The sequence below is a fragment of the Astyanax mexicanus genome, chromosome 5 (assembly GCF_023375975.1).
Source record: "Astyanax mexicanus isolate ESR-SI-001 chromosome 5, AstMex3_surface, whole genome shotgun sequence".
NCBI lineage: Eukaryota > Metazoa > Chordata > Actinopteri > Characiformes > Acestrorhamphidae > Astyanax > Astyanax mexicanus.
Window position 1 is genome coordinate 22,919,192 of NC_064412.1, and position 14,663 is coordinate 22,933,854.

Below are 14,663 nucleotides of genomic sequence, written 5' to 3' on the forward strand. Positions count from 1 at the left end.
CAGAATGAGGGGAGGATATTCTGTCAGATGTGATTATGGGATTAAAGTAAACAAAATCTGTTTTTATTAACATGAAAATAAGTACAGTGTTGTCCAGTGGCCTCCCTAGTCACCAGGTCTGGGCCACCAGGTTCTATAATTTCCCTCCTGAATGTTTCTACATCATAACTATGAAGCTTCCCAGGCCAGCTGCAGTCAGAGTAACTCTGCATCGCAGCTTGAATGTTTGCATACCACCACCAGAGTGAGTTTACATCACAGTTTATACTGTAGGAGTATCTTTACATCATGGCTTACATCACGTTTGCCTGGCGTGCTGCCAGAGCGTCCTATTTCACAGCTGGGATGCTTCCTGAGTTATAGTACAGTGTGACTCTGTAGCCAAAGTGACTTTTATCATAGCAAAAGGACATTTATTACTGCTTTTAAAAACATAGGGTCAGCTAATTGACTTTACACCTTAGTTTATGTGTGTGTATGTGTGTAGGAATAAGTATTTAAAAATAAATCAACTGTTTTTTTTTTCTAAAAATATAAAAGTCTGGGAGTTTGGAAAATGAACCACAACCCCAATTCCATAAAAGTTGTGACTGAGCTTTGACACATTGTAGATGGTTACATTGCTGGATTATGTATAAGATTTCTTCTTTCTTCTTTGCATGATAAAGCTTTAATTTTACAGCTTTAAAAATCAATTTAAATTTGTGGATTGCACAGTAAAGTGTGTTTATAGATTGTTATTTCTGGAAGTGTTCCTGAGCCCATGCAGTGATTTCTAGTAGAGAATTAAGCCTATCATTTTTATAATGCTGTCCTGAGGGCCAGAAGATTCCTAGCATCCAATATTAGGAATTTCTTCCTTAATAATATTATGTATCATATATGATGGGATATCCAAAGTCTTAGCAATTTTACATTAAGGAATCTCTTTACATCTTTGCTTCTGAGAGACCCTGCCTCTTTAAAAGGAACTTTTTTCACCCAGCCATGTGAGTTAGTTGCAAATCGCACTTACTGAAGCTGTTTTTATTAGTGGCACTTATTTGTTTATCCTTTTAAAGCCCCGTTCCATCTTTAAATCCAGTTTTAAATAACTTCTAAAAGGCCCTATCTTACATCCTGTGCAAGGCATGTCACAATGCTCATTGCTATTTTACACCCCACTTACAAAACAGCCTATTTTGACAACTTGCATCTGTGTCGTTTAAAAAGCAAAAGTGCTGGTGAAAATATCTACATTGATGGGCATGGTGATCTCTGAATGAGTTGTGTTCAGGTAAATTTTTGGCATACTGCTATTTTGACAATGGAAAACGCAGGTGCCCCACTAACTGAAATGAATTATACAGACATTAACAGTCAAACGTTAATTGCTATCTTGGCAGTGAATTGTCAGCAGGCACATTTGTTCATATATTGGTTACACAATATGAGTTATTTAAACAGTTAAAGGAAGAAGCAACAAAAATACATGATATCAGATATGATCTTCTCATCCTCTTTAAGTGTGTAAAATTTTCTTGCACTATTAATAAATGCATACATGATTTTGTTCTGTTTCAGATTCCAAGGTAAATCGAATGATCACTGCAACAATCCTGTAAGCCTGTTTCCCACCAAGCCTTTCCTGGTCCTCAGTGGAGAAGAGCAGCAGGAAATACAACAACACATTTTTGCTTGAGATAAAATGGCTGACACCATGAAAATGTGCCAACACCTGCTCTTAACCCTCACCCTGCTTCCGCTGGTAAGTGCAATTTACGTTTAAGCACTGTTAAAAATAGGTACTGATCTGGTGGGAAAGAACATTTGCTTAGAGATAAAATCAGGGTACACCTTAATTCAAACTGTAAGTTTAAGTTGACAGGTGAACAGGACTCAGAATGTACATTTTGCAACTGATGTAGCTTTTGCTATTACTTTACTTATTATCCATTAAAATTGAACAAGTGTTACGGGAGACGGAGGGATGGAGGAGGAGGGATGGACGTAAGTGCAAATAATATATTTATTTAAACAAACAAGATAAATCAAAGCAAACAAAACACGGGAAACGCAAAACAACAAGGCTAGGATAATGTCAAACTAAGAAACACAGACTACTAAACTAAGACTAGGATACAACAAGGATACGAACGGACAGCAAGGATACCAGGAGACAAAAGACAAAAGACTCGACACAGCACGTACAAACAGAGGGGCTTATATACGGGAGGAGAGTGAGAAACACCTGGGCTAGGATGACGAGGGGGCAGGGTTACAAACAAGACACAGGTGAGAACACTAATGGTTAGGGCGGGACTAGGGCGGAAACAGGTACAAAAACACAACACAAGCACATGGCAGGGAACACATGACAGGTAAACAGAGGGGCAGGAGCACTAGGGAACAAATGAGGGAGAAACATAACACAGACATGGGCTAAGGTGTAACAACAAGGTCTCTGAATGGTGCAGTGAAATAAGTCTCAGCCAATTTAACATCTGGGTCATGCTGCTTAGCATCAGCAGTCGGAGTCTGAGAGAGTACAATTAATTACCTTTGGTCTGTCTGAGTGGGTAGATGGTGCTGTCTTCCCACATCACTGTTAGCTGTCTCAGATAAGTCAAACATGTCGGAAGAGGCATGTGCTTGTGTCTTCACCCTCCTAGTGTTTGGGGTCATTACAAGTGATGGGGGATGGGTGAGGTAACTGGCCTTCCCAGTTAGGTAGAAAAGGGAATAAACTTAATTTTAAAAAACATTGCAGAGGACGTGTCCAGATAATTTGCTTTTCTATTAGTTTGGCAACTATTACACGCGAAAAAACATGTTTTGCAGTTGAATTTGTATGCTTAAAGTATACAAACGTATATTACAGAACTAAACCAGCATTTTAATGAGCATGTGACTTTAAATAAAGTCTCGGAAATGCTGTAAAGTCCTGTGATTTAGTGGTAAAATATCTTATTCCTCAATAAAGGTCTGTTTATGAGACATTAAATATAATCGGAGAGAGAGTGTGTAGTGACACAGTACAGATGGAGAGAGAGAGAGTGAGAGAGAGGAAGATATTCTAAGCTATCAAAACATTCAGTGTTTAATGTCACCTTGCAATTCTCTTCAGATCACACACCTCAGCCATTTTGTTTCTGGCAATGTGCCTTCTCTCCTGCATGACTCTCATGTACACAGTATCTTCCTCTGACCAAGGAAAAGAGCTCAGCAGAAGATTTCTCTGTACTGTAGCTGATACAATTGATACAATTTTGCAAGTAGGAATCAGGGCCCTCCTAAAAACCTTATTTCTATCCATTTAATTGGTTAAAAACAGATATTGGGTATTTTATTATTAATTCTTTTTTTTTACTTTCTTTTTGACCAGTTCATGATAGACACATTATTCAAAACCCACTGAATTTCTTCACAAGCATACTATATTTTTCGCATTCTACAGCGCATGTTATCTATGAATTTTACCAGTCAGATTGTAAGGAGCAGTAAAGTCACTCAGCTAAAGACTTGAGCAGCATTAGCATTAGCTATAACCACGCTAAGCGCTAGCTCTTTCGCCAATCAGAGGCGAGTATATCTTACTGATATATCTTAGTATATCTTACTGTAAATAAACCAGGAGCACTTTATTCACCCAAATATCATTTTTTAGGAAAGAAATAGATTAGTTTAAGAATTATAGTTGTGTTTACTTAGCTTAGCTTTACTTAACTTAGTTACCTCCTAGAAGGAAAACATGGCGACACCCCTGTTCATTACCAGTGTTGCATAATGCCCCCTATAATCCGGTGTGCCTTATAGTGTGAAAACGGTGGTACTTGTTTATCCCCCTATAAATATTATGAATTTAAAATATATTCTTTATACATTCTTTTCTGGCTAAAATGACCAAATATACAGCTCTGGAAAAAAATAGACCACTTAAAAATGATGAGTTTCTTTGATTTTACCAAATTGAAAACCTCTGGAATATAATCAAGAGGAAGATGGATGATCACAAGCCATTAAACCAAGCTGAATTGCTTGAATTTTTGCACCAGCAGTGGCAAAAAGTTATCCAAAAGCAGTGTGTAAGACTGGTGGAGGAGAACATGCCAAAATTCACAAAAAGTGTGAATAAACCAGGGTTATTCCACCAAATGTAGATTTCAGAACTCTTAAAACTTTATGAATATAAACTTGTTTACTTTGCATTATTTGAGGTCTGAAAGCTCTGCATCTTTTGTTATTTCAGCCATTTCTCATTTTATGCAAATAAATGCTCTAAATGACAATTTGCTTATTTGGAATTTGGAAAAACTGTTGTCTGTAGTTTATAGAATAAAATAACAATAGTATTTTTACTCAAACATATACCTTTAAATGGCAACACCAGAAAAAACTGATTCAGAGACTGAAATGTTGGTCTCTTAATTTTTTTCCAGAGCCATATATATTGATTAGCTTAATTCATAAAGGATCAGGTCTTATACTGTGATCATAATAACTGATCACTATCCCATTCCTACTACACACAGATTTATTCTTTCTCCCCATGCTCCACTTTCGACACCACTAGCAGAAGAGAAGCACACGTCCGTGGACACATTTACGTCACCCGCAGGCTGGCACCAAACAAGGCTCTGGCATCCAATGAGCTCTGGCACCAGACGGGCCAAATGTAAACTGAGCAGGAGCCAACACAGTTCTGCTCGACTGAGTGCTCCAGGCAATCAGGGACAGGCCACTCTCTGTCAGGGCTGTGTGTGACCGCTGAAAGCTAACTGCTGTCTCTCTGATCTCACTGCATCATGTTTATGTCCATGTAGTGGGTGAGATTTAAAGAGTGTCATGGACTCCCTGCACTGCTTCTAGTTGATGTTGAAGTTTCTTCTGAGAAATACAAGCTTCCCTCCCTTTAGTCAAGTGAATAATCGAATGGCCTACTTTAGTCATGAGGAGAAGAGCTTCTAAAAGCAGTTTGTCCAACCTACAAACCTAAATTCACTCTTTACTCGCTTGCAAATGCATCTTCAGATTTTTGCTGTGAACTGTAATCATTCTCAGTCTTATGGATCCATTAATAAATATGGTATATCTACAAATATAAGATATATTACTTACAAAGGTTCACTAAGAGCTTACTTGCAGTGAAATATCCATGATTTAAAGGAACGATCAGTAATAAATGCAAGAAAGAGTGTAAATGGCTGAATCCCAGTTTTCAAACACTAGAAAAAGTTTTCTGCCCAGATATGAAGCCCAAGTGGGTTGCCAAATTGACACACAATGGCAAGCAATGACTTATATAGTCTAAGTCTGTAGCTGATCAATGAATATATAGGTTTCAGTGTACAAAATGCCCATCTCTACAATGATACTGGTGGTGGTAAATTTCCTACCTATGGTTAGCAACCTTACTGAAGCTCAGTGATTGCCTGTTCAGCAGCTAGCTCGCCCGTTTCCATGGCTGCAGCACTTCGTTGTGTGCTGTTTTATTTTATACCTGGCAACCCAGGTTGTGGAAATGGGACTGGGTTAATGACAGAGGGCAGATTCGGAGGCCACAACCCACACAGATGGCTGAATCTCTGCTGACAAGATATAATCCTTAATGGTCTTTAAAATACACTGACATGACTGAGCATGGCTTGAAAACACCCACACCTGTGTTTTGGCCAAAAAGTTTAACTTCTGTCTACGTCTTATCTAACCAGAGCACAATCTTCTACATGTTTGCTGTGTCCCCTACATAGTCCTTTTATGGATTTCTTCCTGATGCTCTTTTTTATGAAGACCACATTTGTGGAGGAAACAACTAATAGCTGCCCTGTGGATCTCTGCAGCTCCTTCAGAGTGACTATGAGCCTGCTTCCCTAATAAGCGCTATACTTTTTGAGCTATTAGTGTAGGTGGATGGCTTGAAGTTTTGCCATGCTCCTTCCATCTTAGGATAATGTTGTTTTTTTTTTAAACCTGTCCCTGCTTTACATTTCTCCACCTTTTTTTCCCTATCTTGTCGGGTGTGTTTCTCGGTTTTCATGATTCTGTTTGATCACAGTTGTTCTCTGAGGCCCTAACGGAACTGCTGTAGTTATACAGAGAATACATTGCAAACCCTGACCCTGACTCTATTTACTATTAATTAGGTGAGTTCTGAAGGCAATGGGTCACACTGTATTTTATGTCGGTGTATTAAAACACAGAGGGCTGAATACAAATGCATTCCACACATTTCAGATTTTTATTTATTAAAACCACATAAAATCCCAATAACATATATGCAGGTTTGTGGGTGTAACATGAAATGTTTAAGGGTTATAAATACTTTTTTTAAGGCGCTGTATGTGTTAATCGTTGAAAGGGTGAATGAGAACGAGAGAGTACAGGAAAATTAGCATTAGCGATGTTGTTGTTGTGCATCAGTGAATCCCACACTGCGTTTATGAGGGGAAATAGCTGTGTGATGCTGCCAGGCTGGGGGTGGGCGTTGACAGTGACCTCATAAATATGCATAAGACATTCATGTTTATTAAACATGACTCATGTTACTAGTGCCACACAGTGCCACACACACAGACACTCAGAGCACAGAAATATCAGACCAATTAACACAAAGATAAGACGGGAAGAATCTTTCCTTCTGATCAGTTTCACAGAACAAATTAAGTGCTATTTGGATTTAATGTTTTCATGTAGTGAATCTTTTAAAATGAATATTAAAACTGCATCTGTTTCTGTAACAAATTGTGACAATTCTATACATGCTGTGCTATGGTGACAGGGTCATGGGAGCCCAAGGCTCAGTGACACGTGTCTGGACACAGGAGCGAAGTCTGGAAAGGACTTAAAAGCATCTGCTGCTTTGGTCTTGGTGCCAGATACCACAGGGCACCTTCAGAGGTATTGTGGAGTCAGTGCCTTGATTGGTCAGAACTGATTTGTTGGCACAATGGGACTCTACACAAAATTAGAGAGTTTTATCATTTTCATGTTTTTATTATTATTGGTTAGCTAAAATACCCTAGGAATATTTTATTGGATTACTTAAGCTTATCATTTTTAGTGATGCCAAACTAGAAAAAAGGATGATTATCACATCAAGACAACAGTATTCGGATGCATCAAAAACAGCTTTATTTAGTAAAGGGGTGATACAAAGGTTGGTCAGAGCAAACAGGATCAATACCAAAAAACAGGAGCCAACAGGAAATTACATACCATAAACAAGATACAGTCCAGGCAAAAGGCAGAGTCGAGGTACATAGAAAAAATGGTCAAAAACAAGAAAACAAACAGAGCTATGGAAAACGCATTGTAATGCAAGACGAACCAAAGCTATATTCTGCAGGGAGAGTGAGAGCTGAAGAGGTATATATACAGGTAATTACAGTGATTACTTCCTGGAAATGCTGTGTGCAGAGTCATGTGATCAGGTTTGCAAGTGTAGTCCATGGCTGCGTCCAGAAACTTTTACTACTCCTCCTCTCCTACTCCTCCTTTCCTACTCCTCCTTTCCAACCCCGGAAGAAGGTGGAGGAATCGAGGAGAGGAGAGGAGGAGGAGAAATGGTGGAAAGGAGCTGTAATTGGGGAAATGGGACAGCTGATCCCTTTTAGATAGGATGTTAACTATGTGGACTGAGCCAATCACAACACTCACTTTCAGCACGTTTCAGAACATTACTATCACACACAAATGAAAATTCAGATATTCCAATAAAATCCTGCTTACTCCCAGCTGCATTTTTGGCCGCATCTCCGGTTGGTGAAGCTGGCAGCCCTGTCTGACCTCAGCCTTATGAGGGTTTCAGTTTCCTCATCAGTCCCTAAGTAAAAAATAAATAAAAAAATAGATAGATAATTTAAAATTATACATATATTATAAATAATATATGCATGTATATGTATAACATGTTACAAATAGGCTCATTAATATAGTTTTACTGAACATACAGCTTATCTAAACTATTCATTATATTACTGCTTTACTGGCTGTTTAATTAGATAAGAACCTAGTTAATTAATACATTTATGGCGTATATTTGTACGTTGCCTTCTCCATTTCCGCATGCTTTGTGGGCGTGGATGCAGTGATGTCATTAAAAATTCCTTAAAAATCTTCCGGAGTAGGATGCTTTTATGTATCCTCCGTTGGAAGCCTCCTGCAGGAGAATTTTAAGCGGCTTCTTTCATCTCCTACGGTATTCGGACAGGCGGCAAGATGGCGTCAGGAAATCAGTTTCCGGATCACGGAGGAGGATCGGTAGGAAAAAGGAGACACTTTTGGGGTTTCTGGATGCAGCTCATGTGTGGTGCGTTTTGGGTAGTGTAGTCCGGTGACTAAAGAGTGCAGGAGCGCTTTCAACACCAGGCGTGACAGTAAAAGAATGATTGTATGATTGGCAAAATGGAATTACATTTATATTAGTGGTGTCATTAGCTTAAATAAATATTTTATTAATCACAACCATATTCAATGATTAATTATAATATTTACAGGAGGATGTTACAAATAACTGTGTAGGTTTGCTTTAAAAAAGTAATCTAGCTAACCTCTGAACTCGACAGTAGTGATACTCTGATTATATTGGTAAATTAAACTGCTATACTTCATCGGGCTCAGTAAACCTGGTCAATTTTCCAGATTAATCAAAGGCATTACCATGTTAACTTTGACAGCACTAATATTATTTCAATTTTCCATTTTAGATTTCAATTTATTTTTTATTATATATTACTTTATCATTGTAGATTAGTTTAAATCTAAAGAAGTAAACTGGATATCTGTGTTCAGTTTCCTTCCGTTTTAAAGGAGATTTTGCAGCACAGAAAGAACAAGCATATTCACAACCCAGCCACAGCAGATTACAGTGTTGAGTGCTAAGGTGTTTGACTCATAGGAATTTATGTATTGGATGGTTATGAGGTCAGAGTAGTACAATAGATATGTCTTGGAAGATTTATTGTGCACTTTTATTTGCGTACTTTGCTCTGCTGAGCCATATTTCTGTGCAGTCTATGCTCATTAATATTGCTCAAAAATGGAAGGATGGCTGATTTCAGCTTAGGAAAATGGAAACTAGAGGCTCTGGATATCATACATTGTTTTTCAGATTTCAAGGCTTTAGTGAGAAGGGTTATGGGTGCCTAAGGTTTGTATACTATGGTCCTGGTGCCAAATACAACAGTATATGTACAGATGTCTTGTGGAGTCCATGTCCTGATAGGTCAGAACTGATTTGGTAACACAATATTAGATATGTGGTTTTAATGTTGCGGCTGATCTGTCTACTGTTTTATGGTCTTTTTTTCTATTTTTGTCCATTTTTATATTTTATTTAGGCTTGTATTATTTAATTTTATTAATATGTAATTTATTATATTGAAGCAATAATACACTCAAGGTCCGTTCCATACTGTGAGGTATTAGCACTGGTGTGATGTGGTCTTAGGCATCGGTTCTCGAGCATATTATTTTATTATTGCTTAAATAACTAGGACAGATAGTTCTGACATAAAACAATGTAAGCCTGAATCCATTGATGCCAAATTAGCCAAAATGGCTAGTTTTAGTTTGCAAATAGGGAAACTAAAGCTACTTGATTTCTGACTCTGTTTTTTTTTTTTTAATATCTTTCTGTTACAGTAATTTGTCTACAGCAGTACTGTGTACTAGGGATGGGGAAAAATACAGATATCACGATATATCATATAATTTGTAATACATTATTGATACATAGCATCAAATACTACCTATTTTCATTGAAACATAGGTGCTCTAAATTCCCTAAGACTCACCCCAATTTCACTTTGACTAAATTTACTGCCTCATTACTCCACATGTTGGTGCTGTAATCAAATGAATAGGGTAAACCTGTGGTGAAGAATATTGGTTGTCAGATTCTGAGAAACTGACACCAATAAATCCATAAATCCTGGTATTTGCTAATTTAGCAGTATTTTATCCTCTTTAGTAACACAGATGCTTTAAAGTATCATTGAAGAATTATCTTATATCATGATATTACTGTTATTGTGTACAGCGTATTATTGTAATATCAGATCAGGAGATGTCCTGTGATTCTCACCCCTACTGTGTACCAAAATGTATAAATAGAAATAGAAGAAGAGAGAGAGAGTGAGAGAGAGAGCTTTCCGGTGTGCTGTAATGATCTGTAGACTAATCTGAGATGAGCTGTGATTCAGGGGAAATATCTCCCGCTGTGTCGCCCTCTTATCCTCTGTCTCCCAAAACTACCTGCTGCTTAGCAACATGAATACTAATTACTAGAGGTGAATCTGTGTTTTTGTTGTTTTTTTCCTTGCATCTTTGTACAGATTCTTCTGATTGTTGCCATTGTTCCCAATCTAACCGTAATGTAAAAGGTAGATTAATTCAGAATTTAGAACTATATATATATATATATATATATATATATATATATATATATATATATAGTTCTATATATATATAGTTCTATATATAATAACTATTCTAAGAGGGATTTATGATGGATGGCCATAACTCATATTCTGATCAGTCACTGTGTCGAGTAATGCCCTCACTCTCTGATTCAGCCTGACAGGGAAAAGTGAGCTGTAGTCAAGTCAGGCATGTGATTGGATTCTGCATTCATCATATAAAATCATATTACTTTGCTAAATTAAAAGCAATAAGTGTGTTCCTTTATTCATGTTATCGTTTAACATCTGTTGGCAGATAAAGATGTAAGTATATGGAATCCCCTAGGGATTTATATCAGAGAGAAATAAACAAATCTGTTACAATTCCAGCCAGAAATAGCTTACTAATAGCACTGTGTGATGGTAGCTGTGTGTTATTAGCTGTGTGATTCATCCTGTGGGGTCGTACATTTAGTCTATAATTGGATGAAAATATTTTAATCTCATAATCTGATTTTAAAACATAAATCTAATAAAACATTAATATTTGGTTTGACCGCCTTTAGCTTTGATTGTGGCACGCATTCACTGTGGCATTGTTTCGATAAGCTTCTGCAATGTCACAAGATTTATCTCAATCCAGTGTTGCATTAATTGTCCACCAAGATCGTGCAGCAGCATTGATGATGGTAGAGTCTGACCGCTGCACAAAGTCTTCTCCAGCACATCCCAAAGATTCTCAATGAGGTTAAGGTCTGGACTCTGTGGTGAACAATCCCTGTGTGAAAATGATGATCTCATGCTGCCTGAATCATTTTTCACAATTCCAGCCACATGGATCCTTGAATTGTCATCTTGGAATATGACCGTGCCATCAGGGAAGAAAAAATCCATTGATGGAATAACCTGGTCTATATTCAGTATATTCAGGTAGTCAGCTGACCTCATTCTTTCAGCACATACTGTTGCTGAACCTAGACCTGACCAACTGCAGCATCAACCCCAGATCATTTGCTTAGTTAAATCCAGGTGGAGACTTTTTTTTGACCAGGCAGTGTGTAAATGAAGGCATTGGTCCTGCTCCATTAACCCTTTAACATTTCTACAGCAGCATTTACACAAAGAATTCTAATTGACGAGATCTACAGGCCTGTTACAGAAATGTATAGGTATTCTTGTGTAATATATTAAATAATTTCAATAATGTTTAAAGAGTGAGATCCCAGCTGACTGTGCCAGGGTATGCCTGTTTCCCTTCCATACAGTGAGCCTTCATAGCACAGATTCCAAAAGAAAAGGGTTACAAAAGATTTGACAGTTCTGAGAGCTTCTGAGTGCTACTTCTTATGTAACACACAAATACATTTTCTGAGTCTCAGCAGGTTTTTTTATGCCATTGTCAAGGCAACTGGCAGTCCTGTAGCCCTTTCTGGCTGTGTGTATACGTCAGATTAATGAATGGAGGTGAAGGTTCAGTCAGTGCTGGTGTAAACCCTGCTGGCACACTAAAGACTGCATGGCCTGGGTGAAGTCCCGACAAGGACTGTTTAACAACAACAACATTTAGAGATCATTTCTATAATACAGCTTTTTTTTTTAATAAAGTGAAGTCTCATCACCTGAAACTCAACCCCAGCCAGACTAAACTTCTGTTTATCGGAGGACTACAGACATTCACCACAATCTCTTTTTTGAAAACACATTGGCCACTCCATAAGCAAAAGCAGGAAGCCTTGGCATAGTAATGGATGAATGGATGATGGTTATGCAGATTTCTCCTGTATATCATCCAAAGAATTTGACCTTTTCTCTCTCAGGAAGCCACTGTACAGGTGCTTGTACAGTCTCTTGTCATCTCAAGACTTGACTACTGCAACTCTCTACAGGCTGGTCTTCCACTGCGAGACACCAAAACCCTGCAACTAGTTTAGAATACGGCGGCCCAACTCGTCTTCAAACTTCTAAAGTTCAGTCATGTGACTTCTTTGCTGTGTTCCCTCCACTGGCTTCCTGTTGCCGCCCGCATCAAATTTGAATCCCCTGACGCTGGCCTACAAAACCAAAAACGGACTAGCTTCTTCCTACTTGATGGCAACGGTCAAAGCCAGATCTGTACCAAGAGCTTGGTTCGACTTACCATCCCTCAAGACCAACAGAAAACAAACATCCCGACTCTTCTCTGTGCTGGAGGATCAAGTTGGTGGAATGAACTTCCACAAAGAGTTCCTAAACTAATCTTAAAAAATAATCTCCTAGGGTTATAAACATTATCAAGCTTTGTGTATCTCTTGATCATAGTCTCTACAAACTAACTATAAATATTTTGAAGTAAACAACAAAGCACTGTTGTAAGTCACTCTGGATAAGGGCGTCTGCTAAATACCTTAACTGTAAATGTGAATGAAAATGTAGAAATCTGGCTTTTAAACTTTTAAACCTTTAACTTCTGTATTTTGTGTGTGTTTCAGGTATTGTGCATGCACCCAGATTGTGTCATCCAACTAGAGAAAGAAAAGTGCATGGAGAGGATGGCCCTGGATGACCCTGGCAGCGACCCAGAATATGGTAAAAAATATATTTATAGCTGTATTTCTTCCTGTGGGATAAAGTGTGAGAAGTTTGGACAAGCCTTCTTTTAGAAACTCATTTTAAATAAAGTTAACGGTAAAGCTTTATGTATCGTCACGAATGCCAGACACGGGTGAGACACATGCGGACTGCAATCTATTTAAGACAGCAACAGTATAACAGGGAAAACCAAGCACAGGTGTAGCTGACAACAGAAAGGCAGTATAAATAAACAACATACCAGATTGGTTGAAGCAGAAGGTCTTACACAGACGATCAACAGCACTGACCATGGGCAAGGCAGAGAGCAAGGTCCAAAAACAGGCAAGGGTCAAACCAGAACACAATCTTAAACAGAAGGGGCTAAGCTAAAGCAGTAGTCAGTAAAAAACAAGCGGAGGTCAAACACGAAAGGCAGAGAAGATAAAGAGAATGCGAGGTAGAAGCGCAAGTAACTAGATTCAATACAGGGCACAGCGAACAGGAAATGAGGGGGTATTTATACAGGGCTGAATAGGCGAGAACAATCAGACTAATTAGTATGATGGAGAGTTTGTGAGACGCAGTGGCACGTGACTGGGAGAGTCTGGAGGAGAGAGCACAGGGGAATCCTGGGAAGTGTAGTTTTGAGTCACTGAATTAGAGTCCAATTCAGGCAGACAGAAAGCGGCTGCCCTGACATATATATATTTTTTAATTAATTATTGTATGCAGGTATCAGCAAATTTAAGACTCAAGACTTTTACTAAGTTACAGTGGACACAGTTTTAAAAACTCCAGCAGCACTGCTGTGTCTGATTCACTTATTTGCAAAACACACATTAACACTCCTATGTCAGTGTCACTGTACTGCTGAATATGACCCACCACCCAAAGAAAACCTGCCCTGTGCACTGGAAACTGTAGAACAAGGTGAAATGAGAATAATAAAGTATGTAGAGAAACAGATACACGACTACAGTTTATAGTTTGTAATCATAGAACAACAAGTGCTCCTATATGGTCAGTGAAGCTGAGAAAATGGACAGTGAGTGTAGAAACACTCAAGTTACAAACGTTTGTGCTTTGACTGTGTATATTTAGCAACAGGACCTTTAGTGTGGTACCAATGTTGGTTAGTTGGTTTGGATCTCAAATGCTTCTTAAACCCATACCAAATGTTTGTGAACACTGTTTAGGTGTTCTACTGCCCTGCAGTCCAATTCTGAGGGGTTGTATTCCCCTCTAGAGGACATTATGCATTGAGAATGATGATATTTGGCTCATGTGCAGCTTCTACAAAGCATATTCGTGGTGCTTTACTACATAGATTGCACAAGCTGTATGCAAGAAACATTCAAACCGACATGAATGTAATACCCTCAACTTGTTCTGTGTTGTCTGATACCATGGAAAGTTCTGTTAAGATGAGCTATCCCTTGCCCCCTAAGTGTACAGTATTAATATAGTATCATATCACTGGTTTCCTGACCACTAAGTACTACAGTTTAAAAAATGGGTTTTTTTTTGGTCAAAATGTCTTAGATTCTTACGCTTACCCAATTTTCCAGCTTCCATTACATTAACTTCAAGAAGAGAAAACATAACATAAAATGGGTAACAGTCCAGGGTTCCAACACAAGCAATCAGTAATAAAAGCAGGCGAAATTCAGATTTGAGAAAACAGAAAAAATGTTGTAACAATAAGGCAATCAAGGGTAAGGAAGATTAAACCCT

The 14,663-nt window shown here is 38.2% G+C and overlaps 1 protein-coding gene across 1 annotated transcript in view; it reads left to right on the forward strand.

Moving 5' to 3' along the window:
- adcyap1r1b (adenylate cyclase activating polypeptide 1b (pituitary) receptor type I) overlaps positions 1-14,663 on the forward strand; it is a 52,847-nt gene that overhangs the window by 15,475 nt on the left and 22,709 nt on the right. Inside the window, exons 2-3 of the mRNA XM_022675855.2 lie at positions 1,564-1,747; positions 12,848-12,944. Of these exons, the coding sequence (XP_022531576.2) occupies positions 1,688-1,747; positions 12,848-12,944 (157 nt within the window). The 5' untranslated portion in view covers positions 1,564-1,687. The remainder of the gene's footprint in view (positions 1-1,563; positions 1,748-12,847; positions 12,945-14,663) is intronic.